Genomic DNA, 25,155 nt, shown 5'->3' with positions numbered 1-25,155 from the left:
TCTGCAGATTTCTTTTTTTCTATTTTTGAACACTCCTGGAATTTACATACCTTAAGCAGTCCAATATTCCTTAATTCCTTATTTGCTTGCTAGCCATATTTTCTATATATTTTTTTCTTTCCCTTCCTCCAGCTTTACTTTATATCATTGCCAGCTTCTATTTTCATTTTCCCATCCCAGGAGTGAAACCTTTTATCTCTTACTTTCCCCCCAACTGAGTTTATCAGCCACAAGTACAGTTTACATCCCTTTGTGACAGGATGGCAAAGGGGTTTACCTTTTCCAGTCCATCAAGAAGCTCTTCATGAGATTCCTCAAGCTCCTATCACTAACAAGCTCCCTCCCTCCTATCACTAACATTTAATGGCATTTCTGGTTGTTGTTGTTTTAATAAGGCTGAAAAGCAGTTTTTATCTCTGATTCCTTCAGTGATTCCAGTGCATCCAAATTATATCTTCTCTAGTCTCTGAAAATGATTTTTCAAAACAATTTCAGGGTCTATTTGTAAAAAGGCTGCCTATTTCTGATGTATAAGAAGCCTGTGAGAGTGGCTACAGGGTAGTTTTCAGGCATTGTTTCAATTGTATGCTGATAAACCTGTGTCTATTTCACTTTTACATCTGAACCAGGAAAGGGCAGGCTTGCTTTTATCTAGTGCTTGAATGCATTCGATCAGTCGACTGAAACTGAAGCTTGAAAAGACAAAGACTTAATAATGAGCTATCCTGATTTCTGATAATTAAGAGTGTATGTCCCTGAAAAAAATTAAATATGTGACTATATCACAGCCATTGGGATGTCTTCAGTGTTCATGATCAGATTGCTGTAATGCTACGAGGTATTCTGTGTTTTGAAGTTTCAGCTGTACAAACTGTGATGGTAGACTATATGCGTACACACATATACTTCTGCTTATTGTATTGTATTGGCCGTCAGTTAACAATTCAGGATTTGATGGATAACATATAAATTCCCTAAACAACTCAAATCTGAGTTCCTCTTTTTGTTCTAGTGATTGCAACAATAACAAAAAAAAGTGCTGTAATTGCTTAAGCTTGGTGTCATTGCACATCAAGGAACGTATGCATTTGTTGTTTGGAGACAGTTGCATAGTTGTTGCATTTATCTTCTGCCAAGCTTAACGTTGTTTGAATGTGCCTTGCCCTCCAACCACCTCCCAACAGAAATTCAGATCAACCAATCAACATGCAGGACGTGTATCTCCACACAATGCATAGTTGAGATTTAGGAGGCGTGAACATTGGCCCGTCTGCCACCGTCTGCAACTTATGTCTATGGAGGTTCTCAATCATCCAGGTATCATTGTCCCAAAGGTGCTTTTTTCGGGAGGCAACTGGACTTCCTTGCGTTTCTTTTCTCTTTGTGTTTCTCATCCAAGAAGCTTCTTCAGCTCTGACTAGATGGTGGGGAATGGGAAGATTTATATTGCTTGCAGACAGCTGGTCATTTGCATTCCTTTAGAGAGTCACTGAGGCCATTTGGAGGTTTACCTGTGTCCTCAGGGTCACCTGAGTGGTGCAAATATGCGTGGAACCTTCTTGGCTGGGGGATGTTTTCTGCCCTGTGTCCCTTCACTGTTGAAAACAGGCGCAGGCTGTTGGGGATGAGTCTGTGCTGTCTGCATCTCAAACTGAAGCACAAATGGTTCCTGTAGTCTGTAATACTTTCTGGAAACCCATTCAAAGCCTGGTTTTTTGTTTTTTTTGTTTTTGCCGGTCCTGAAGCCTAAAACTCTTTTCCATGGAATTGTCTGTGGTGCATTTCTGCAATGCATTTTTCCATCCCTTGAGCTACAGGTCCTTCCTCGCCAGATCCCCTCCAGCAAAACCAAATAAGTGAGGAAAAAATAACTTTCACCAATCGGTTCCAATTTGGGTGAAGTACTTCAGAGAACATAGATCAGTTAGGGGCTGTCTTTTTCTACGAAAAGTTATTTTCGTCTATATTGAGGCAGGTGTCTTCAAGGATCAAGTATGATGCACATCGTGAATGAGAGAAATGTATTCATGAAGTAGCAGACCTCAAAATTCATGGGTTCAGAGGGAGATTAAACTACATAATTTGTTGCTCGAGTTAATAGGAACAGCATAATCTGAATTATAGCGGGTATGCAGCTTTCTTTATTAAGTTTGAAATGTGTTGTTTGGAAATCAGACTGGCTTATTCTTAGGCCGAACGGTTTATTTCCTTTTTATAAATAAATTGGATTGAATTAAAGAAAGAAATTAAAACGATTTGTCTTACGTCTTCAGTTCCCAAATATGTTCTGATACTTTTCTTGATTCAAATCTGCCTCTTTTATCTCTCGGTTTTTCCGAGTTCAAAAATTTTGTGTGTGTGTGTGTGTGTGTGTGTGTGTGTGTGTGTGTGTGTGTATCAAAATGTGCTTGGGAGAAAATGCAGAGTAAAATGTAAGCATTTAATTAGTACATATTGCGGATAATAAAAATGTGGATAATAAAAATTCAAATTAACTTAGAAATAGGACAAAATATATTGGTGAGTAGAAATGGGTTGGAGTTATAGGAACAGGAAATAGGATGATTCACCAAACCTTTGGGTTGGTGGATATATCTTGAGGACCAGTTTGCAAAATACATCGGTGGTAGCGTCCTAAGATCCCTCAATTTTGTTTTGTTATTTTGGGGGCAGATTGACACATTTCCGAAGAAAGTGCTGAGATGCAGCCACATAATATCGGGTTTTTTCCCCTTAGGGTTCCTTTATATGTTTAGATTACTTTCAGATCATATATGCATAAGTGGAGCTTCCTTCTCTTTCCATTCCCACTTCTTCTGCATGTGATGATATTGGAAGTGCTTGATAACAATTTGCAGTAAATTACTGTTTATATAGCACTGTTTGCTATTCTTCTACCAAACTAAAGCCTCCTGGTTTGGCTTTCTAACTTTGTCCAGCAAACATTCCTGTTCTTTCCTCCATTAACTCTATCCCTTTGGCTGTAAGGGGAAACCCAGGAATAGCTAGGTGCCCACCTGACTGCTCTTAACTTACTACTTCTTTGCCCTATTGTTGAAACTGGCCTCCGCTATGCCATTTATATCTACTGCCCAGCTGTATTAGAGAGTAAAAAAAAGTTTAAGAAAATAGAATGTAATGTTTGCCTAAGTGCTACTTAAAGGCAAAGATAGGAAAGTGGTAAACAGATTTTTTTTTGGGGGGGGGGCTCAGTAATAGACTCTGAACAGTATAATGGAAAAGAAAAGAGGTTATTCTAGGAATGACGGCAATGACAACTTAAACAAGAACAAGGGAGGTGGGGATATTTCAGAGAGAATAAAGAAGACAGTAGTTAACTTGATGGCTTTTCCATTAATAAAGTGAAGTAATAAAACTTGGAAAGAGAGAAAGAAAGCACTTTCAAATCACATATGATATAAAGATGTTTATTAAGAATACTGTGAACTGAAAGAGGTACGTTTAATCAACCTTGGACCAAATAAAGGCTGAATATCTCCTTCAGATGATCAACAACTAAAGTGTCTCATACACTGGAGCAGGCTTTCATGGTATTTTTATTTTATTTATTTTAATTCCATTTATATCCCGCCCTTCTCCGAAGACTCAGGGCAGCTTACAAGCTTAGCAGTAGCCTTCATTCTATGTATATGCCTGCTTATTAGGGCTTTCACACACACCCCAAGCGGCATTATTACAAAGTCAGCTTAATTGCCCCCAACAATCTGGGTCCTCATTTTACCTACCTGAGAAGGATGGAAGGCTGAGTCAACCTTGAGCCTGGTGGGATGCGAACCTGCACTAATTGCAGGCAGCTGGTGTTACTTAAGGAGGCATTAGCCCACTGCTCCACCAAGGCTAGTATCAATCAAGCAGTGATTAACTTTCTAGCTGAAAGATAGTGGGGACAATTTTCTGGGATATGACAGTTTGCCAGGATTTTCAGAAGCAAGAGTGAGCCACTTTGTAGTGTACTTGGCAATTCTCAGACTGCTGAACAGGAACTCACTGAACTGTAGTATTTTAACTTGGCCAGCTGACTTCTGATTGGCCCATGATACAAGAGTTCGAGAAAGCTGATTCCTGATTGGTTCTTCATCTGAGTAGATTTCAAATTAGTTTGTTTTGAAGAAATTTAAATTCTGTCTTTGAAGATACCAACTTAGCTGCTAGCAAACTGAGTTGAAACATGTCGACAATGCTCTAGAAGCTAATGTGTACTTTGCTGGTGAAATCAGGCAGGCAGGGCATCAGCTATAAATATATTGTGGAGTCCTTGGTGCTCTCTGATTATTTGCTTGCAGACTTTTCATTTCCACCTAGGTAACCTCATCAGCGCTAGTGAGTGTGAAATTTGTTCCCTGTTTGTACATAGGAGCTTGCCCTGCCAGTGTTGGTGGGAATGTGTTTTTTTCCCTTGGTAGTTCCTTGATTGGAGTATTGTTTTTTGTTTGATTGTCTGTCTGGTGTTAATTCTCACTTATCTGGGTGTTGGCTGATGAAGAGGATGTCTTCTGGTTTTTCTGTTTCTGTAGCTTTTTATTGTCTCTTTTCAACGGTGTGTAAATATGGTTTATCTCTATATTCATATCCTTGATCTACAAGGGAGGAAAGCCTTCAAATCAGAATTCTAGACACAGAAAGGTGTTAAAGGCAATAGCTTTATGTTAAACATCTAGCAGTTACTTTCAGCACAATCCTGATTAATGGATATTTGGCTCTCTTTGCTTCTCATCAACTTGCAGAAACCTGAACAATCCAATTCAATCCAATATATACATATATACGCGCACACACACACACACACACACACACACACACACACGAGAGAGAGAGATACATACACACACATATGTATACATACACACACATATACATACATATAATACACACACACATATAGATATATAGATATATAAATATATAGATATATAGTTTGTTGTGCATGAACACACTTCACCTTGTTGTAAATGGAAACCAAAAAGAGTTTCCCTCAGGAGAAATGCTGTGTGGAAACCATGCCATAGGTATGCGTCACCTTCCGATATTCATTCAACTGTATTTATTTTGACTGGACTTAATGGTGGCATATTTCTCAGACTATTTTCCAATGGCTTGACATTTTGCCCTGTTTGCAATTAACTGTCATTAGGCAGTTTTTCTGACACGTTTTTTAGGCTTGCCTTGATGGTAGCCTGAGGCTAACAATCTTAAGAAAACTTTGCAATAATGAGAAATTGCAGAAAAATCATCATTAAAACCTGACATAGGACAAATGCTGAATAAACCCGTTGGACTTTGGGACATTTAAGAAAGTCCTTGTTTTCTGAAACAAAATATCCTGATCAACATTTCTTAAGTGTGTGTGTGTCAGACCTTGGCCAGCCAGCAGGTTTTGCAATCTTTTTAAAGATGGCACTATAATTCTGGGCATTTTACATTCATGAACGGATGGATTTAGAGAATACTGGGGTGGTTGGGTGGGATGGATATGTGTGTTTCACTGCCCTAAGGCAAGCTGCTTAAACAGAAACTTCCAGATAATTCCACCCCCTCTTTTTTCCTTCTTACCAGATGTTTACTTGTTTACAGCTCTTTTCTTCGCTTTTTCAGTCTTAGAATTTCTTCTGTTCTGGATTTTCAGTCCCCTATAAGGTTTTGACCATCTGAACTGAAGCTCCTCCTTGTTTGGTATTCATATAAGGTCACAGGAATCAGGGATGTTGAGGTAGCTAAGTGTCCAACCATGGTTTAAAATGAGCAAAGGGCTCACAGTTACGTAGCAAATAACTTTGAGCATAACCATAACAAGGGCAAATTTGCAAGGGGCTCAAAATTTATGACAGCCCAAGGTGGCAGACTGAGCATATAAGCAATGCTGCCAATTCAATTTTCTCTGTACAGTATTGTACTTCTAGGGAGTCACAGTCATCTTCTTTCTAAATGTGTCAGCATGTTCAAAGTCTGTGCAATTGTATGGAATGTCTTTAAGGATAAGTGCAAAAAAACCTGCTTTTCTCCCCTTCATGAGATGTTCTTCTTTTTCCTATGGACATCTTTACCAACCTTATTCAAAAGAAGGTGAGTCTGAATTTTATGGAAAAGAATGGGGCAAATTTAGAATATTCCTTTCTCTATAAAGAGAAAAGTTCTGTGCAATTCAGCTTTACCACCTTGTTAATGTAACATTTCCAATTCACACTGAAATCACTTGTGGCAATTCCCGTCTTTCCCCCTGGGTTTTGCATCTGTGTATCTGTGTTTCTCTCTGTGTGTAAATTATCCCATTTATAAAATTAAGTGACTCCTTATCACAGTGTTAACATCTCCCAGATGCAATATTTGGACACATTTGTACATTCCAGAAAAAACAGGGGGGGGAAGGAAGAAAATAGGAGATAAAGGGAAGGAGGAGTTGCATTGGGAAGGGAAATAAAAACAACAAGGGGAATATAAAATTGGATAGCGAAGAAGCAAGTGAAAAACCAATTGATCTGGGAAATAAATAAAGGAGAAGGAACTTTGCTCAGGCATTACAAAAATACTAACATTTTTTAGGCAAGTAATCTTTTTGAAGCCACAGGTAATCTTCAAAAGCATCCATATTTTTCAATAGACGTCTCAAGTGTTCTGTCAGGTAAATATATTGTCTCTTTAAGGAAACTTCTGTTTAGAATGAGAGACCTCATATTGAAATATTTAAAATGAAGGCTGTGCTTCAGAAGCAGCTGATCTTGCTTCTGCCGCATAATAGCATACAATTTTTGTGAACGGGGACCAAGCATGAAAGATGGGGAAAACAAATCTACTGCCTTTTATGTTGTTCCTGAAGCCCCAGATTCTAATAGTATGGAGTATTGTTTTTATAAAACAAAAAAAAAAGTGAGTAAAATCTACAATATAAGAAAAGTATTTCCCAAACATTGTTTGGGATGTTGGATATCTACATCCTGGGAAACTTGCTAGAGCCAATAAAAAATAGATTGCAACTGAATAGGCATGTTTTTTTATCAAAAATGAAAATAAAGAGGGAGTTTATACTACTTGTACAAGGAAGGGTGCTAGGAACTCTGGGGGAGAATATGTTTACATAGCTACCTCCTTGCTTAGGATTCCACCTCTAGTTTCCTCTACTGAGTTTCTCTTGAAAGGATTCCAGAATTTTGTACTTAGAAAGAAGGTTAGAGATATAAGAACACATCAGTTCTAGAATTCCTTCATTTGTCCTGCATTTCCTATGGAGAAAAGGCATTGCTCCTGGACACAAAAATAAGAAGAGCTACCTGTCACTGAGAAAGGAACCATACCTTCAAGAATCAGGGCTATCAGGGTAGCCAAACATGGTTTAAGGTGAACTATAGGCACATTTCCAATTTAAGTTCGTCCAGGATGGCAGAGGGAACAAACATACTGGAGGCTGCCCAGACATTCTTTCCCATGCCATTTTGTATTTCAAGTCACGGTCATCTTTTCTAAATGTGTGTCTGCGTGTTCAAAATCTATGCAATTCATGGTATGTCTTTAAGGATGCTGAGTCCTTCCTTTGAATGATGTATTTCATCTGTCTTGGCAGTAGATAAATGGCCACCCAGGGATACTAGTGAGAATTGTGTACTTGAGATACCTACAAACTGTCAAATCTATATAATCAAATGTTCAAGCCTCTGTTCTCCATTTTGCTTAGATGAAGGGTATTAAAAGGACTTTTCTTAGTTCTACTTAATATGTATCAATGCAGGTCTGTAATGTTTGACACTAAGAAACAAATGGGGGTTTAAGGATGGAAGCGAAGCAAACAAAAACAGTCCTCCAGTTTTTCAAAACAGACAGAATTACAGAGCAGAGAGGCAGGAGGCTGCATTTCAAATGAAATGATGTTCGTGCTTTGTCTAAAAACAAATCCAATTATTATCATTAGAATGTGAATTTTAGATGTGTGAGGAATGTTCTATTTTTACACCAAAAGTATTTTGAGGTGTGACCTTTTTTTATGCTTAATCTTTGTAGCGTTTAGCGTCACAAGGAGAATTAAAACATATTATTATTTCTTCCAACATTGGAATGTGAAAGAAGGAGCTGGTTATTTTGGAAAGTGAAAAAGCAAGACAAGACAGGATAAAATGTTGGATGAGCCGCAGCCTTGATAAGAAGCCAACATAAAAGGATTACCTTGTTCCTTTTGAAATCATAGAAACCCAAGATAATAGACCGCCTATGTCTTGTAACAAGAAGAAACAAGGAGCTTTGCTTTATTTATTTGTTTGTTTGTTTGACTGCCTGAATCCTAAATTAGTCTGGGAAACTTGAAACTAAAACTTCCTTCACTGTAAAGGAAGTTCATATTTGGAATTTTCCTCCCTCTTCGTTTTTTATTTTAACAACCTGGTACTCTCTAATCAGGGGTCCCCAACCCCCGGTCCGTGGGCCAGTACCAGGCCATGGCGTGCCAGCAACTGGTCTGCACAAAAAAGGAAAGCCCCATCCACAGGATGCAGGCAGCACACAAAACCACACCCCCTCCGGTCCGTGGAAAAATCTCTCTCCATGTAACCAGTCCCTGGTGCCCAAAAGGTTGGGGACCTCTGCTCTAGATATATTGAGCCACTCAAATTTCCATGCTCACACTGATGGGCCTTGTGGGAATTTTAGTCTAACATATTAAGGGAGGAAGATTTACTTCCATGATTCTACCATTCTGACAAATAATCATCATCGTCCTCTATTGGTCTGCCTATATTATTTCTTTGCTTGATTCTGCATGTATTGATCTGATACTTAACACGCTATTCCTCCTTAAAAAATGTGAATTTTAATGACTGAGTTTAGACTTTCTATTTAAAATTATTCAGTGTCATTGTGGGTTCAAAATCACTTTCTTTCATCCCTACGAAGGAGGCTAGAGCAAATCACTTCCAAAGTATCTTGCCAAGAACTTGATGTCACATTATCAGTCAAATATTATAATTGTTTTCCATATTTTTCATAAACATTTACTCCCTGATATGTGCAAAAAATGGGTTCTGTCTTATCCCCTTATTCTGCTGATAAGGGCATACGGAGTGTGGCCAGAGATATACACTTCCCCTAAGAGAGATTCTGAGTTGCTAACCATGCTGTTCTAGACAATACGGTATCTGTAGTAGAGACCTTCAACTTTCTATGTACTATAATATACCAAGACTTAAAATGGACCCCTAACATCAAAAAAGTCATCAACAAAGCACAACAAGGAATGTTCTTTCTATGCCAGCTGAGAAAACTCAGACTGCCCAAGGAGCTGCTAGTACAGTTCTACAAAGGAATTATTGAGTCTGTCAATTGCACCTCTATAACTGTCTGGTTTGGCCCTGAAACCAAACAAGACAGACACAGACTTCAATGGATAGTTAGAACTGCAGAAAAAACAATTGCTCCCAGCCTGCCTTCCATTGAGGACCTGTATACTACACAAACCAGAAAGAGGGCTGTGAAATTATCTACAGACCCCTCACATCCTGGACATAAACTGTTTCAACTTCTTCCCTCAAGATGACTCTATAGGGTACTGCATACCAGAACAACTAGACACATTTCCCCCCATGCCATCACTCTGCCAAACATCTAATCCCCACAACACTGTCAAATTACCTAGTAGGGCTGTATTACTATTATCTTTCTCAACTTTCCTATTATCTATTTCATTATCTTCTTATGACTAACTTTATTGCCTGTATTTTACAGTTTATATTAATTGTTTTATTTAGTATCCTAATATGATTTATGTTGACTGCTTATTTAGGATCCTATGATTATCACTATGTTGTACCATGATTTGTGATGAATGTATTTTATGATGATTATGATCATGATTTATCACTTGCTGCTTGTATGTAGACTGAGAGCTTATGCGCTGGAGACAAATTCCTTGTGTGTCCAATCACACTTGGCGGCCAATAAAGAATTCTAATATGGAGGGTCTACATGCTTCAGTGCTTCTTGTGTATGTTGATATCTCCCCTTTTTAATCTTAATGGCCCTTTCTTTTAAAACTTGTGAGTCAAGTTTGATATTAGAAGTAGAAGAGTTTTCAGTGGGGGCAAGGAGAATTGGTTGAAGAGTTTAGATGCAGTGTAGAAGGGCTGAATGCTAGGCAGAATAGGGAGGTGTGAGCTTATTAAGTTCTTAATAAGAAAATCCCTCCTGGTTTAATTTCTTGAATTAAAGGAAGCATATTTAATCTGCGGAATACCGGTAATTACAGGTGAAACTCGAAAAATTAGAATATCGTGCAAAAGTCCATTTATTTCAGTAATGCAACTTAACAGGGGAAACTAATATATGAGATAGACTCATTAGATGCAAAGCAAGATAGTTCAAGCCGTCATTTGTCATAATTGTGATGATTATGGCGTACAGCTCATGAAAACCCCAAATCCACAATCTCAGAAAATTAGAATATTACATGCAATCAATAAAACAAGGAGTGTACATAGAACAATATCGGACCTCTGAAAAGTATAAGCATGCATATGTACTCAGTACTTGGTTTGGGCCCCTTTTGCAGCAATTACTACCTCAATGCAGCATGGCATGGAAGCTATCAGCCTGTGGCACTGCTGAGGTGTTATGGAAGACCAGGATGCTTCAATAGCGGCCTTCAGCTCTTCTGCATTGTTCGGTCTCATGTCTCTCATCTTTCTCTTGGCAATGCCCCATAGATTCTCTATGGGGTTCAGGTCAGGCGAGTTTGCTGGCCAATCAAGCACAGTAATCCCACGGTCATTGAACCAGGTTTTGGTGCTTTTGGCAGTGTGGACAGGTGCCAAGTCCTGCTGGAAAATGAAGTCAGCATCCCCATAAAGCTCGTCTGCGGAAGGAAGCATGAAGTGCTCCAAAATCTCCTGGGAGACGGCTGCATTGACCCTGGACTTAATGAAGCACAGTAGACCAACACCAGCAGATGACATGGCTCCCCAAATCAACATAGGCTGTGCAAACTTCACACTGGACTTCAAGCATCTTGCAGTGTGTGCCTCTCCATTCTTCCTCCAGACTCTGGGTTCTTGGTTTCCAAATGAGATGCAAAAGTTGCTCTCATCAGAAAAGAGGACTTTGGACCACTGAGCAACAGACCAGGTCTGTTTTTCTTTAGCCCAGGTAAAATGCTTCTGACGTTGTTTGTTGTTCAGGAGCGGCTTGACAAGAGGAATACGACATTTGAAGCCCATGTCCAGGATCCATCTGTGTGTGGTGGCTCTTGATGCACTGACTCCAGCCTCAGTCCACTCCTTGTGAAAGTCCCCAACACTTTTGAATGGCCTTTTCCTGACAATCCTCTCCAGGCTGCGGTCATCCCTGCTGCTTGTGCACCTTTTTCTTCTACACTTTTCCCTTCCACATAACTCTCTATTAATGTGCTTTGATACAGCGCTTTGGGAACATCCAACTTCTTTTGCAATTACCTTTTGAGGCTTTCCCTCCTTATGGAGGGTGTCAATGATGGTTTTCCACACAACTGTCAGGTCAGCTGTCTTCCCCATGATTGTGATTCCTACTGAACCAGACTGAGAGACCATTTAAAGGCTCAGGAACCCTTTGCAGGTGTTATGGCTTAATTAGCTGATTAGAGTGGGACACTTTGAGCCTAGAATATTGCACCTTTTCACAATATTCTAATTTTCTGAGATTGTGGATTTGGGGTTTTCATGAGCTGTATGCCATAATCATCACAATTATGACAAATCACGGCTTGAACTATCTTGCTTTGCATGTAATGAGTCTATCTCATATATTAGTTTCCCCTTTTAAGTTGCATTACTGAAATAAATGAACTTTTGCACGATATTCTAATTTTTCGAGTTTCACCTGTATATTTACTTTGGTTTTTATTTTTTACAACAAGTATGCTTTTGTCCAAATGAATTCCTTTTTTGGTTTGGGAGAAAAATGCAGAATTGCTCCGGCATTCAGACAGAATACTGATGCAATTGAAATAGATCTTTGCTTGTTTCACCTTCCATTAAAATTTCATGGTGAGATTGGATCACCTAAAATACTTTAGGTTAGAATCAGAAGGAAGATTGCACAATAGCTTCTTTTCCTTCACTGAAGTTTTTCGAACAGAAGCTGCATAGTCACCTATCACGGATGGTGAGGTGAATCCTATAGTGTGTAGGGGGTTGATGACCTCTTAGATTTCTTCCAGTTCTTTGATGCGCTGATGGAAAAGAAGTGCTTAAATGGTTGGCTAAGGATGCATTTGGTATGAAACATCAAAACTATCTATGGATATTCTCAATCATCCAGGCCATGGTTGTCCCAAAGTGCTTTTTCAAAAGGCAACTGGACTTTCTGTTTTTTCTTGAAAATGTTTTGTTTCTCAGCAAAACAAAATGTTTTAAATAAAACATTTAAGAAGCTTCTTGGATGAGAACTGAAATATTTTCAGGAAAAAAACAAAGTCCAGTTGCCTTTTGAAAAGCACCTTTAGGACACGCATCAAAACTATTTTCAAGTCTCTCAAGTGTTATGTAGTGTTGTACAAGGATTCTGTCTTGAGTAGTTCTAACAATATTGTGGTCGCCAAGTATACAGTGAACTACTGAGGGAATGCTTTTATGTCAAGGAGATTGAAGACAAGTATATTTGCATTGTTTCTAGAGAAATGTTGTAAATTGGGATTTATTATCAATTTCGGGAAACGGAAGGGAGTTATTTGGCAAGATGAGAATTTGCAAGACCAAATATTGAAGGAGAACAGCAGGGAAGCTTACATATAATAAGCCTCAGATTTTAAGATTGGATTACAAGAAGATTTTCCAAGCTATCAGCATAGATGTGGGAATCAGGGTAAGAAATGAAAGAAGAATATGTTGTATGCAGGAGGGAGGGAGGCTTTGGGCACCTGCGTTTTTCAGAGCGTGGGAACCTTTAATTAAAACATGCAATTGCTGCTACTTCAGTGAAATTTGACACGTGACCAGCAGTTCATAGTGTCCAAATTAATCTTCCCAGTTCTCGATTATCCATAGCAGAATCCCCATTCCCTAAATTGGCGAACTGCAGTTTTATAAAATATCCTGGCTGGGAGTTGTTTTTCTCATACAGCGTTTAATTCACCATTTGCTGCTGTGTTTCTTGCATACTTTTGCTTTCTCATGAATGTTGCTCTCACTGTAATATAAGAGTAAAAATTAGATCAGACTTCCATCAAGAAAAAGGAATAGGCAGCTGGCATGGGGAATTCTGTGACCTCCACAATTATCTTAGCACATGTATATGCTCCCTTAAAGCAGCTGTAAAGTCAATATTAAAATATGTCAGTTTCCTGCTACATAATGTGGCTCAAATAGAAATGAGGTTGTTATATTATCATCAAGAGGTTTATTCATTAACCTTCCAAAAGATAGTCTGAACTCCATGGTTCTTTTCTTGCATATTAATAAAAGAAAACTAATGTAGAAGTCAATTTGGTGTAGTGCTTACAGCAACAGCTAGAAACTGGGAGCCTAGGAGTTCTAGCCCTGACTTAGGCACAAAGCCAGCTGGGTGACCTTGGGCTACAGGTAGTCCTCAACTTATGTCATTTGTTTAATGACAATTCAAGGTTATGACGGCCCCAGAAAAGTGACTTACCACTCAACATCAAAGTTATAGCCATCATACCACCCTAGCGGTCATGTGATTGCAACTTGGATGCTTGTTAATCAGTTCACATTTATGGTGGCTACAGTGTCCTGCAATCCCATGATTGCAATTTGTGAACTTCACAGTAGGCTTCTAACAAGCAAAGTTAATTGGGGAACATGGATTTGCTTAACAACTTGTGATTAATGCCCTCTGAAAAAAATGGTCATAAAAATCAGATCCAGTCACATGAAGATTCATTTAATGAGCGCAATGCTTAGTGAAGTGAAATTCCAGTCCCAGTTGTGGCTGTATGTTGAACAATAACTCTAGTCACTTTCTCTCAGCCCTAGGAAGGAGGCAATGGCAAACCACTTTGGAAAACCCTTGCTAAGAAAACTGCAAGGACTTGTTTAGGTAGTCTCTGAGAATCAGAGATAATTGGATGGAAGAAAAAAATATAGAGGCTCAAAAACTGATTTATGAACCAAGAAGACCCAAATTTAAGTATTACCTCTGCCACGTGGGCTTACACAATTGAGACAATAATACAAATCTTCCTTATGGTTTTGTTGCTGTATATAAAATAATATTTGAATACAGGTACTCCTCAACTTCCAAAGGGGAGGGAGAGAAAAATGCTAGCAAATGCCACTGTTCTGAAAGGCTCAGGATGCTGGGGGGGAGGGGAAATTCTGGCATTTTTTAACATTTTGAGCCCTTCAGAACAATAGCGTTCACTGGTGTTTTGCCAGATTTGAGGTCTGTCCCTCAGTACATTGGAGAAATTAATCTCAAATGTTTGAAAATGCTAGCAAACACCTAGGTCAGGGGTAGGCAACCTCGGCTCTTTTATGACTCATAGACTTCAACTCCCAGAATTCCTGAGTCAGCTTAGCTGACTCAGGAATTCTGGGAGTTGAAGTTCATGAGTCATAAAAGAGCCGAGTTTGCCTACCCCTGACCTAGGTTATTGTGATTGCTCTCTCCTGTCAGGCAGGGAAAGGACCTGAGCACCCAGCTGTGTTGGGAGGCCTGAGCCTTCCCTCTGCCAATCACACCTGGCATTCTGATGAATGACCCAGATGGTTGCTTAGTAACCACAACTGGCCCAGCCAAGATTGTGGGTATTGAGTGAAGTGGTCATGTGGCAACTGACTTAATGAACATTTCTCTCAGTGACTGAGATTCCGGGCCCAGTTGTGGTCACAGGCGGAGGACTTACCTGTATGTCAAAAAGTTAATATAAATATATGATTACATTGTTACTAACAGAATCGTGTTTCTTGTTATTCATTCTTGTTTGCTTCTCTCTGCCAACATAATTACCCCATTCACCATGCTTTCTACTCCGTGCTGTTTCACACTTGTCCATAAACCTGCCCATTTCTGCTTGTTTGGTATACCTTTCCACCAACCTTGATTGTTTTCCTGTGGGAAGGTTTAACTCGTGTCATCCTTTAAGGAGAAATAATAATAATAATAATAATAATAATAATAATAATAATAATAATAATAATAATAATAATAAGAAGAAGAAGAAGAAGAAGAAGAAGAAGAAGAAGAAGAAGAAGAAGAAGAAGAAGAAGAAGAAGAAGAAGAAGAAGAAGTTGGAAGAGACCTTGGAGGTCATCTAGTCCAACCCCCTGCTCAGGCAGGAAACCCTATACCGTTTCACACAAATGGTTATCCAATCTCTTCTTAAAAACTTCCAGTGTTGGAGCATTGACCGCTTCTGGAGGCAGGTTGTTCCACTGGTTAATTGTTCTAACTGTCAGGAAGTTTCTCCTTAGTTCTAGGTTGCTTCTCTCCTTGACTAGTTTCCATCCGTTGCTTCATGTCCTGCTTTCAGGTGCTTTGGAGAATAGCTTGACTCCCTCTTCTTTGTGGCAGCCCCTGAGATATTGGAACACTGCTATCATGTCACCCCTCACCCTTCTCTTCATTATACTACACATTCCCAATTCCAGCAACCGTTCCCTATATGTTTTAGCCTCCAGTCCCCCAATCATCTTTGTTGCTCTTCTCTGTACCCTTTCTAGAGTCTCGACATCTTTTTTACATCGTGGTAACCAAAACTGGATGCAGTATTCCAGGCGTGGCCTTACCAAAGCATTGTAAAGTGGTATTAGTACTTCACGTGATCTTGATTCTATCCCTCTGTTAATGCAGCCTAGCACTGTGTTGGCTTTTTTGGCAGCTGCAGCACACTGCTGGCTCATATTGAAGTGATTGTTCACTAGGACTCCGAGATCTCTCTCACAGTTGCTACTATTGAGCAAGGTACCCCCCCTATACTATACCTGTGCATTTGATTTTTCCTGCCTAAATGTAGAACCTTACTTTTTTCACCGTTGAATTTCATTTTGTTAGATAGTGCCCAGTGTTCGAGTCTGTCCAGATCCTTGAAGAAAAGTGCCTCCGGATGAATCTAAATGGAATTTCTTTTCTTTTTAATTTTTTTCTGTTTAGGAATGGTCAGAACAAGTCTTCAGTCTGGCAACAAACCTGCTGGCACAGAACATGTCCAGGGATGCTTTTCTGGAAAAAGCGTAAGTACCAAATTCCTTATTGTGCGGGAAGTTGCTTCAGTTTCTTATGTGTCAGCTTCCTTTTCTTTCTGAAGGAATTATTGCTACCAATTGTTTGCATGATGATGGATTACTGCCACTGTAAACATGCTTTTTCCTCTTTTCCCACCCAGATGGCAAACTAAACATCTTTTTAGAAACAGAACTAAGAAGCCCAGCCATGATGGCTCAAATAGGTGTAGCCTGAGCTTCCATTAGCATCATCCTAATACTTTTAAGTAATACGCTTCCTATTCTGGGAATGAATATATAAGGGGAGTCACAGCAACAGATAGTGTGTTAAGCCAGTCTAGTTCATGTTTAGGCCCCAGAAATATAGTTTCTGATTCCTGACTGTGAAGTATTTGAATGCTGAAGTCCACAATTTTGCCACTTAGCTTATGCGTGGGGAAGGGAATCTTTTCATCCTTATTTATGGTTACGTGGCAGAAAGCTCTTATTTTTCAGGAAGGATCTCTCTGATACATTTGGCATTTCATGAGCAGAGAAGGAAATCTGCAACATCCTGAGAAGTCTCCTGAGAACCTTGAAAGATGCTCCATTAAAAGTTAGAGCAGGAACCTGAGCTAAGTTCTTTAAACGGTTAGTTTGAATCCTTCAGCAGTAAGGATTCGTAAGTCACCGAGTCTGCTCTGTTTTTAGCAGTAGATTCAAGATCAGACAACGTCTCCCGATTTGGCTGGGGCCAGGTGGATATTGCACTTACTTTATAATTTTTATAAAAAAGAAGGAGGGTCTAGTCGTTTTATTTAAAAAAAATGAAAATCTTACGTGTTTAAAGTTATGTGTTGTTCTGTTAGAATTTGAGGCTCCTTGCTCAGTATGCCCTGGGATGACTGTGTGACTATCACTAGTTTTTTAAACCTAAAAAAAGAAAGAAAGATATAAAAGACTTTTCAACATGGAACTCTAGGAACAATCTCCAGCATCACTACCACCACACAACTTTTTTCTCTGGAGATTGATTCCAGCAATTCCCTGGATAGAATCCCAGTAGAATTCTGAACAAAATTCACTGCAGTGGATCTGCAGTGGTAACAATATTTAGCAAGCATTACCTTAAACCCAGTGGTGGGATTCAAATATGTGAACAACTGGTTCTATGTGTGGATGCCGCTTCTGGAAGTCCATTCTGAGCCTGGGCAACAAAAAATTAGCTACCGGTTCTGCTGAATCCCACCACTGCTTAAACCTGCCAATCAACATAGCATAAATAATAGTGGGCAGTTCTACAACCATATTCATATTCTTATCGACTGGCTAGCTGGAAGTAGCAAATCTGAAATTCTGACACTGCTGCTTAAGATTGTAAACAATAAATGACAGGCTTATCTCCTTATGATGTGCTATCTATTATTAGCTAAACAGTAAATGGCTACAGGAGTTCCACCTCCCTTTTCTTAATCGCTTGTGCCTTTGCCCTCATAAGCAAATAACTGTCAGTCTGTTCCTGTGAATCTGTAGGCATGATGTGTTGTTCCACAGGGCTTTGAAAACAAAAGCACAAAGGGTGGTGTGGATGACAATATCCTGGGGCAAAAATAGTTGACGCTTTTTTCAGCTTAAAGAGGAAATGCCTAAATATAGCCAAGTTTGTCTACAGACATGCAGATGATTGAATAAGAACAAATGGAGGTATATTTAAACTACATGTTATACACAAGCATATGTAATGAAATCATGGTGAAATCATGGTGAAATGTTGTTTTGGGCTAGAAAATGTAATGCACAGAAAGGTGTGTTCACTTTCCTAACGCTTTCATAGCTTAATGTCTTCTGTAAAAGAATTCCCCAAGAATTAACAGCTCTTCAGCACCACATGTTCCATACGGATGTTTCCTGCTCTGTAGATGAATCCTTTTTGAAAAATCTAATAGACTAGGGCAGGGGTGTCAAACTCAATTTCATTGAGGGCCGCATCAGCATTGCGGTTGCCCTCAGGGGGCCGGGTGGGTATGGCCAGGTTGGGCGTGGCCTACCGGGTGGGCGTGGCTAGAGTGTGGATGGCCTACTGGGTGGGCGTGGCCAGCTCTACATCGTTCGCATCAAGGGTGCCTATGGGGGCCTGGGCAGGAGTGGGACAGATCTGAGGGTCTCTGGGCCAGGGCCAAGGCAATGGGGGCCGTTCCCTCACTGTTTCCAGGATGGCTTCACGGGCCACATGAAACCACTTCGCGGGCCGCATCCGGCCTCCGGGCCTTGTGTTTGACATGTCTGGACTAGGGCAATGCAAAGAATGAAATCATTGATACTCAGATTTAGGTTCCACTAAAGAAGTACAGATGAACTGCATTGCCAAGATTTCTCAGACTTCCTTATGAATTAACTGGAATAATAATAATGTTTTCTTTAAACCAAAATTATAAATATTATACTGGTAATTTAATAAGTTGCAGTATCTAACCTGTTTATCTCGCAGGAGAATAAACAAGGGATAGGATCTTCCAATAAGAAAAGGAGAAGGATTTGTTTGAAGATTAAGTGAATATAGAGAAATGGGCAGTTGAAATTTTTCAGCAAAATTGCCTACAGCAATTTTCATTTCCCCTTTTTTTCCTCACTCCCAAGCCAGCTTCTTAACTTCAGGGGGTAAAACCAGTGGAAAGCATTGGAAGCATAGTATTGCCTTTCTCTTCCCATCATTTCTGCAATTCCTGACAGCTTGATTCATTATGTATAAGGTAGCTACTGTATTATCATACATTCACAGATAAGCCAAGAATTTTAGATCCTCAAATACATCCCCCAGACTGGGTTCAGTTTATCCATGCATAGTCTAATCCCACGAGTGTATACAGTAATAAGCTTTTTACGAAACAATGTAGATTCATTTCAAGCAAGTGTTTTGGGACAGTGGAGATGATGGCATTTGCTCTGGGAAAGCAAAGAGGCCATTTGATTTAATTGAAACAATCTGCAGGGCCTCAACCACTTCAGATCAATGCCACGAGAGAAGGTTCTTATCACTTCCCTCTTTCATTACTGACCAAAGTGCTTTTAAACTGGGTGGCTTTGGGACTGCCTACAACATGAAGCAGAGTCAGCCTGCCTACAACAACTTAGGCCAGTGCAGAGGGAGCTTCAGGCAGGGCAGCTCTGTCCTGCATGCAGTGTGTTACCCAGCCAGGAGGTTATTGTGGTAAGCACTGCAAACACACTTGTCTCCTACTGATTATTCACCAATACTTACTAGGCAGGTTAGCATCTGGATGCACTTCATCCAGATCCAGCAGAACGGGCAGATCCCATCAGTCATAGACTGTTGACTAGCATGGACTAGAACATAGGCTTTTTCCACGATGGCCCCTACTCCATGGAACATCCTCCCTTCGGAGATCAGAATGGCTCCAACCCTGTTAGCCTTTCATAAGACCCTAAAAACCTGGCTGTGTTCCCATGCCTGGGATGTTGAATGTGTTAAGGGCTCTATTTCCTAGTTCCAGTGCTAACTAGCCAAAGATCTCAACTGCGATGTATATTTATTTTGGCTGCTTCTATTGTTTTTATTGTTTGAAAATGTTTTAGTAGTTTGATTGTAATATGTATTTTTTTATTGTAAGCTACCCAGAGTCATTGACTGAGATGGATGGCTATAAAAATTGAATACATAGCATGCATGCATACATACATACCAGTGGTGGGATTCAGCCAATTCGCACCACTTTGGCAGAACTGATAGCTAATTTTTTGTTGCCCAGGCCCAGAATGGACTTCTGGAAGTGGCAACCACACAGAGAACCAGTTGTTCACATATTTGAATCCCAACACTGATACATACATGCATAACTGACTAGAAGGCATCTGGTGAACATTAATAGGCCTGGTCTGTTTAAGTAAAGTATCCCTTCAAAACTTCACAGGGCCCTATGTTATTGATATTTCTTTCCAATTAACCAGCTGAGTCTGTCCCTCTCTTCTGAAAGAAAAATGGCTTTCTCATGTGGCTAAAGAGGGTCTGAAATCCACACTGATACAAGTGAACTGCTTGAAGAGAACTGGGCCATTAGCAGCTTGAATGCAAGAACACGGAAGTCACCTAAGAGGTCATCAGGTCCATCTGTCTGTCCACTGCAGGGTTCCCTGCACTATTTCTGCATAGATTAAGTCTTCCAATTTTCTGTATCCATAACCTATTTCAAACCATGTCGTTTTAATGAACAGAGTACAGATTCTGTATATGAATACAGAATTCATATACTGTACATATAACAGAACTTTATACATGTAAGAATAGTGTAAAACAAACCAGCTTGAACAAAATTCTATTTTTGTTTTAAGTCACTGGGGGGACTCGATTATTCCCTCAGAAGGTGCACTTAGAAATTCATTACAGGTAAATATCATTTTCTTAAGCTTTTTTTTTTTGTTTTGGTGACATAATTTTCTACAATAGAACAAAGTACAAGGTTGTTTTATGGTCAACAATAGATAAAGCAAGTTCTAATATTGTTGCAATGATTTCTCAACAACACATTATTTTCTTAGGTACACAAAACTTAAATTGCAAGTCACTACAGATGGGCGTATCCATTTGAAGAAGTAAGTTGGGTTCCATTATGACTGGATTGTTGGAAGCTTTAAAATGTCATTGCATGTTCTATAGTATTATGAAACTGACATTCTAGGCACCATTTAAAAATAGAAGCATGCCGTGAAATTTCATCATTGTTTAGTACTCTTCACTGTATGATGGTCAAGCTGTGTTTGGATTATACCATTTCAGGTTGTAAATGGGAAGGGGGGTGTCTTTGGTTGTTTTACCATACAAAAGAACTCACTCTCCCCTTCTGCACACCACACACAGACATGCCAACATAGATAGAGAATTAGCATGTGACAAAGAAGGCACAACTGGAAACTTTTGTTCTGTAAAAGAAATATAAGTAGAGAAAAGCATTCAATCCTATGAAGCCTCCCTTGGGTTAACCATACACTGAGCCAGAATAGTGGCAAGATGTCAGACTGAAGAGTCATGTTTCTCATATAGCTAGTCTGAAATGCACTCTCAATTAACCTGCTATCCATAAGTGCAACTAAGTACAGTATAACATAATCAATGTTGACGTATGGTCAACTACTTGTTGATTGATGTTCCCTATGTGGAATAGAAGGAATGAGGTGGGTGGGGAATTTAATCCTTTACTTTAGGCAACATAATGTCTCTGGCAAATCATATGGGATTTCCAATTGTAGTGTGCAAGGATACAACTCATGGTTAGATTAGCCACCACAGTGGGAACAAAATCTTTGTTTCAGAAATTAAGAATTGGAAAAGACCATGGCTGAGGGGCATAAAAATAAAGTTGAAGAGTGAATCAGATTTATTTTGTACAGATTGGATATGCAATGCTTTTCAGTTTGTTTGCTAATGGCAGCCCAGTAGTTTCCTAGATTACTATTTAGGTGGCAGATATGAACATGGAAGCATAGGAGGCTATAGATTGATATCAGCCATTTGATCTGTAGGGTAGGGATGTAAATCAGGTGTTTGCTGAACCCCAGGTTCCATTAGTGTGGGTCGAAAGTGAGTGATAGCAAGAGCTGTGCTTCATAAATATCAGCTGGATCTCCAACATAGTTCTAGAATATTATTTGACTGTTCGGGAAGGGAATGTGCACAATAACACGTGCAGAACTGAAAGGGCAAGAACTATCTTCTAGCAAATTCATTCTAACAGAATCCTCCACACCTCTACCTACATCCAAAATATATCTTACTAATATATAAAACTCAGTCTGAAAAATTGTGCATCCTAAGCTTCAACAACTTGACATTGCTTGTGTCACCTTGTCCCAAATAATGCAGGGTAACAGATTCAAATGGATTTTTCTGTAATGTCTGAATTGGTTCTAAAGTTAGATGGAGAGTAATGATATTTAGATGGCATTGAGTAGATGAATAAAGAGATAGCCAACCACAGAAATTCATTGGAGAGACGACAGAAAGACAGAGAGACAGAAAGACAGACAGAGAGAGAGAGGGGGGGGGGGCAATCTTTTGGACAGTGTGATGCCAGCAGATCAAGAATATATGAGGGATTAGTGAAGAGCCTTACTCTTCTTTTTTTAATTTTGCAGCATTTATCGCTTATTCTCCTCTGACAGAAAGCGTGTTGAGACTGCACTGGAAGCTTGTAATCTTCCATCTGCTAGAGTAAGTATTGAAACCTTTTTCCTCTGCTTTAAATAAGAAACGTTGACCACTGCTTCTCTTCCAGCCATGCAATCCAGCCACTCTGATATTAGTTCTAGTGTGTGTCAGTTCTAGAATTTTTCAAGCACCAATAAGCTTATACACTACTAGTCTCTGGGCACATCCTATCGCTCAGCATTCTAATGGGATTTCAGCTTAGCAAATTTGCTGTATCTACTCTTAACTGGCTTTTTTACTGAAAGATATTGGCTGTTGTTTTAACGAGTAGCACTGGGGTAGAAAAAGAAAAATATGTCAGAGCCTCAACAGGGATTTTGATGTTCTGGAGAAATGTATTCAGCATTTTGCCAAATTCCAGCAGGGCAAGAGAATATCATGTCATACGTTTCCCCAAAAGAGTCTAAAGTGCTTCGATCTGAATCTTAAGGAAGAAGAGCTCTAGGGGTGGTTCTCAGTGGCAGTTCGTCTCCTACACATTTCGGAGAGTGAAATCTTGAGTCTGAAATGATGTATCCCCCCATCTTTCAAATTGGGATGGGTGGCAAAACCTTTTAAGGACTACATTATAAAACACCAATTTTTTTAAAAAAAAATGCTCTGTAAATCTTTAGACATAAGGTTAAACAGTAGAAGCAACTTTGCCATAGAAAACCTGAACAGAAGCAGAGTTTGCAATAAGTGCTTAGGGAAATCAGTGCTGATTACTCATAGCCAAACAAGAGATGGAGAAACTCCTGGGTAGGTGGAACTGAGAGAGCCTGGTGAGCAGATGTGTGAGGATATATGATATATTGCCAACTTTTGGTTTAATCAACGTGGAATGTGTCTTTGTGGTAGGAAAAATATAAAATTATTTAATTCATACCTTCACGTACATCCTGATCCATGCTGACAGTAGACAAAAGCATTCAATATGGAAAAGTGTCTCATCAGTCTCTCTTTGCAGGCAACGCTGATTCCCTCTGATGGGGAGAGACACTGAGGATTATCTGATTAGTAAGCTTTCCTCCTACGTGCCACAAAGATGCATATGGGATGTTAAGAATTCTCCAAAAATAAAAGGCACCAAGAAAAATATTATGCAGCTTTAATAGTATAAAGAGGAAGGGAAATTACCATGACAGAAATATGCAAGAACTGTTACATAAGCAAAGAGGGATGAAAATTATGTCCTGGGAAGCAAGATAACATTCAGAAGTAATTCAGACAGACTCCCTCTGGTTCATTGGGATAAATTTGGGGAGGAGATATAGCACAATCATGCTGGCAAGCTTTCGTTATTATAGCCTATCTCGATAAGATATAGTTCTAGTCTTCCTGTAGAGTTGATTTTCTGTTCTGGTCTGCCTAATGGGCTGACTGATAGCCACCCACAAGCTGCAGAGATGAAGTTGGGCACATTTAATGTTAAAGCAGCAATGTTGAAAGGGAAAGTTGTATTCCAGATACTCTAGTTCAAGATGGCCTCTGGTTTGTTCAGTCAAAGTCAACATTCTGCCCATTTTTGGTGGCCAATGAAGTTATTTATCAACTAATGAGATGCGTAATTTTCTCGCTTTTCCTTTTGAAAGCTTCATAGCTAAAGCTTTTAGGTTATTCTTGAAAGACAACCCAATATGAAATGCAGAAATCTTAAAGAGGGGAGGCAAATGTGGAACATCACTTGATCTTTCTATTGGCTCCGGGGAATTTTTCCAGTCACTGGGATGTTGTGGGGAAAAAGGCCCTGTCTATTAAAATATGGGATATCTGAGGGAACACCTGCTGCCGGCATCAAATGCCCTTCGCCCAGTGCGCTCCCACAGGGAGGGTCTGCTCAGGGTCCCGCCGGTAAGAGACTGCCGGCGGGTGACACCCAGGGATAGGGCCTTCTCGGTGGGAGCGCCTGCCCTCTGGAACCAGCTGCCGGTGGAGCTGAGAACTGCCCCCGACCTCCGATCATTCCGCCGGGGCCTGAAGACCTGGCTCTTCGAGCTCTCGGGCCCAGACTGAGGAGAAATTTTAATTTGGGGTTCTTTTTAATCGACTACAGGGCCAATTTAATATTTTTTAATTTGGTTCTTAAGTTTTGTATTTTGGATTTTAATTCCCTGTAAACCGCCCTGAGTCCTCAGGGAATAGGGCGGTATATAAATATAACTAAATAAAAAAAAAACCCAAATGAACAAAAAACAGAAGTAAGAAAGTTGACAACAGTATCTTTTATATAGCCAGTTTTTATTTCCTTAGTAGTTGTACAAAGCAAAGAGATAAATAATGGCTATGGCTTTTCTATCTTAGAATTTCTCTCAACACAGCAGTATTTAAGCAAATTAGGCCTACGTTTGCTACATTCTTGTATATTTGATCAAAACCTTTTATGTTTACTTTGACATTTCAGGAGTACCTTCCCATGAGCAAATGTTTACCCATCCACTCTCTATAATTTTGCATAAGCTTAATTATTTTTGTTATCTCTCTTGATACTTTCTACATAATGATTTTTATCATGTTTCTGATAATGTAGTATATTACACAGTATATTACAGCAAAATTTGTCAGTGACTTTCCCTGAGTAGCAAAGAATTAACTGTTTGAATGTCCTACAGAAATAGAAACCCATTAAAGTATAATACTTAGTGCGAAAAGCTAAATGTTATATGGTTCACACCCTTCGTTTACATGTAATCATTGTTAACATTGAGACTTTAGAAGCAGAATGTGTATTATTAATTTGGAGTGTGTACCATGTCATCCTCATTTACTGACCACTCATTCAGCAATTATTTGAAAATACAGTGGTGCTGAAAAAATTTTTACAGCTCA

The 25,155-nt window shown here is 39.5% G+C and overlaps 1 protein-coding gene across 3 annotated transcripts in view; it reads left to right on the top strand.

The window, feature by feature from the left end:
* PLCB1 (phospholipase C beta 1) overlaps positions 1-25,155 on the top strand; it is a 497,164-nt gene that overhangs the window by 302,959 nt on the left and 169,050 nt on the right. For all 3 annotated transcript variants that reach the window (XM_081321970.1, XM_081321971.1, XM_081321972.1), the window contains exons 5-7: positions 16,078-16,157; positions 20,682-20,735; positions 22,275-22,350. In XM_081321970.1, coding sequence (XP_081178096.1) covers positions 16,078-16,157; positions 20,682-20,735; positions 22,275-22,350 — 210 coding nt within the window. The remainder of the gene's footprint in view (positions 1-16,077; positions 16,158-20,681; positions 20,736-22,274; positions 22,351-25,155) is intronic.

The sequence above is a fragment of the Vipera berus genome (assembly GCF_964194415.1).
Source record: "Vipera berus genome assembly, chromosome: 1".
Taxonomy (NCBI): domain Eukaryota; kingdom Metazoa; phylum Chordata; class Lepidosauria; order Squamata; family Viperidae; genus Vipera; species Vipera berus.
This window is presented reverse-complemented; position numbering and strand designations above follow the sequence as displayed.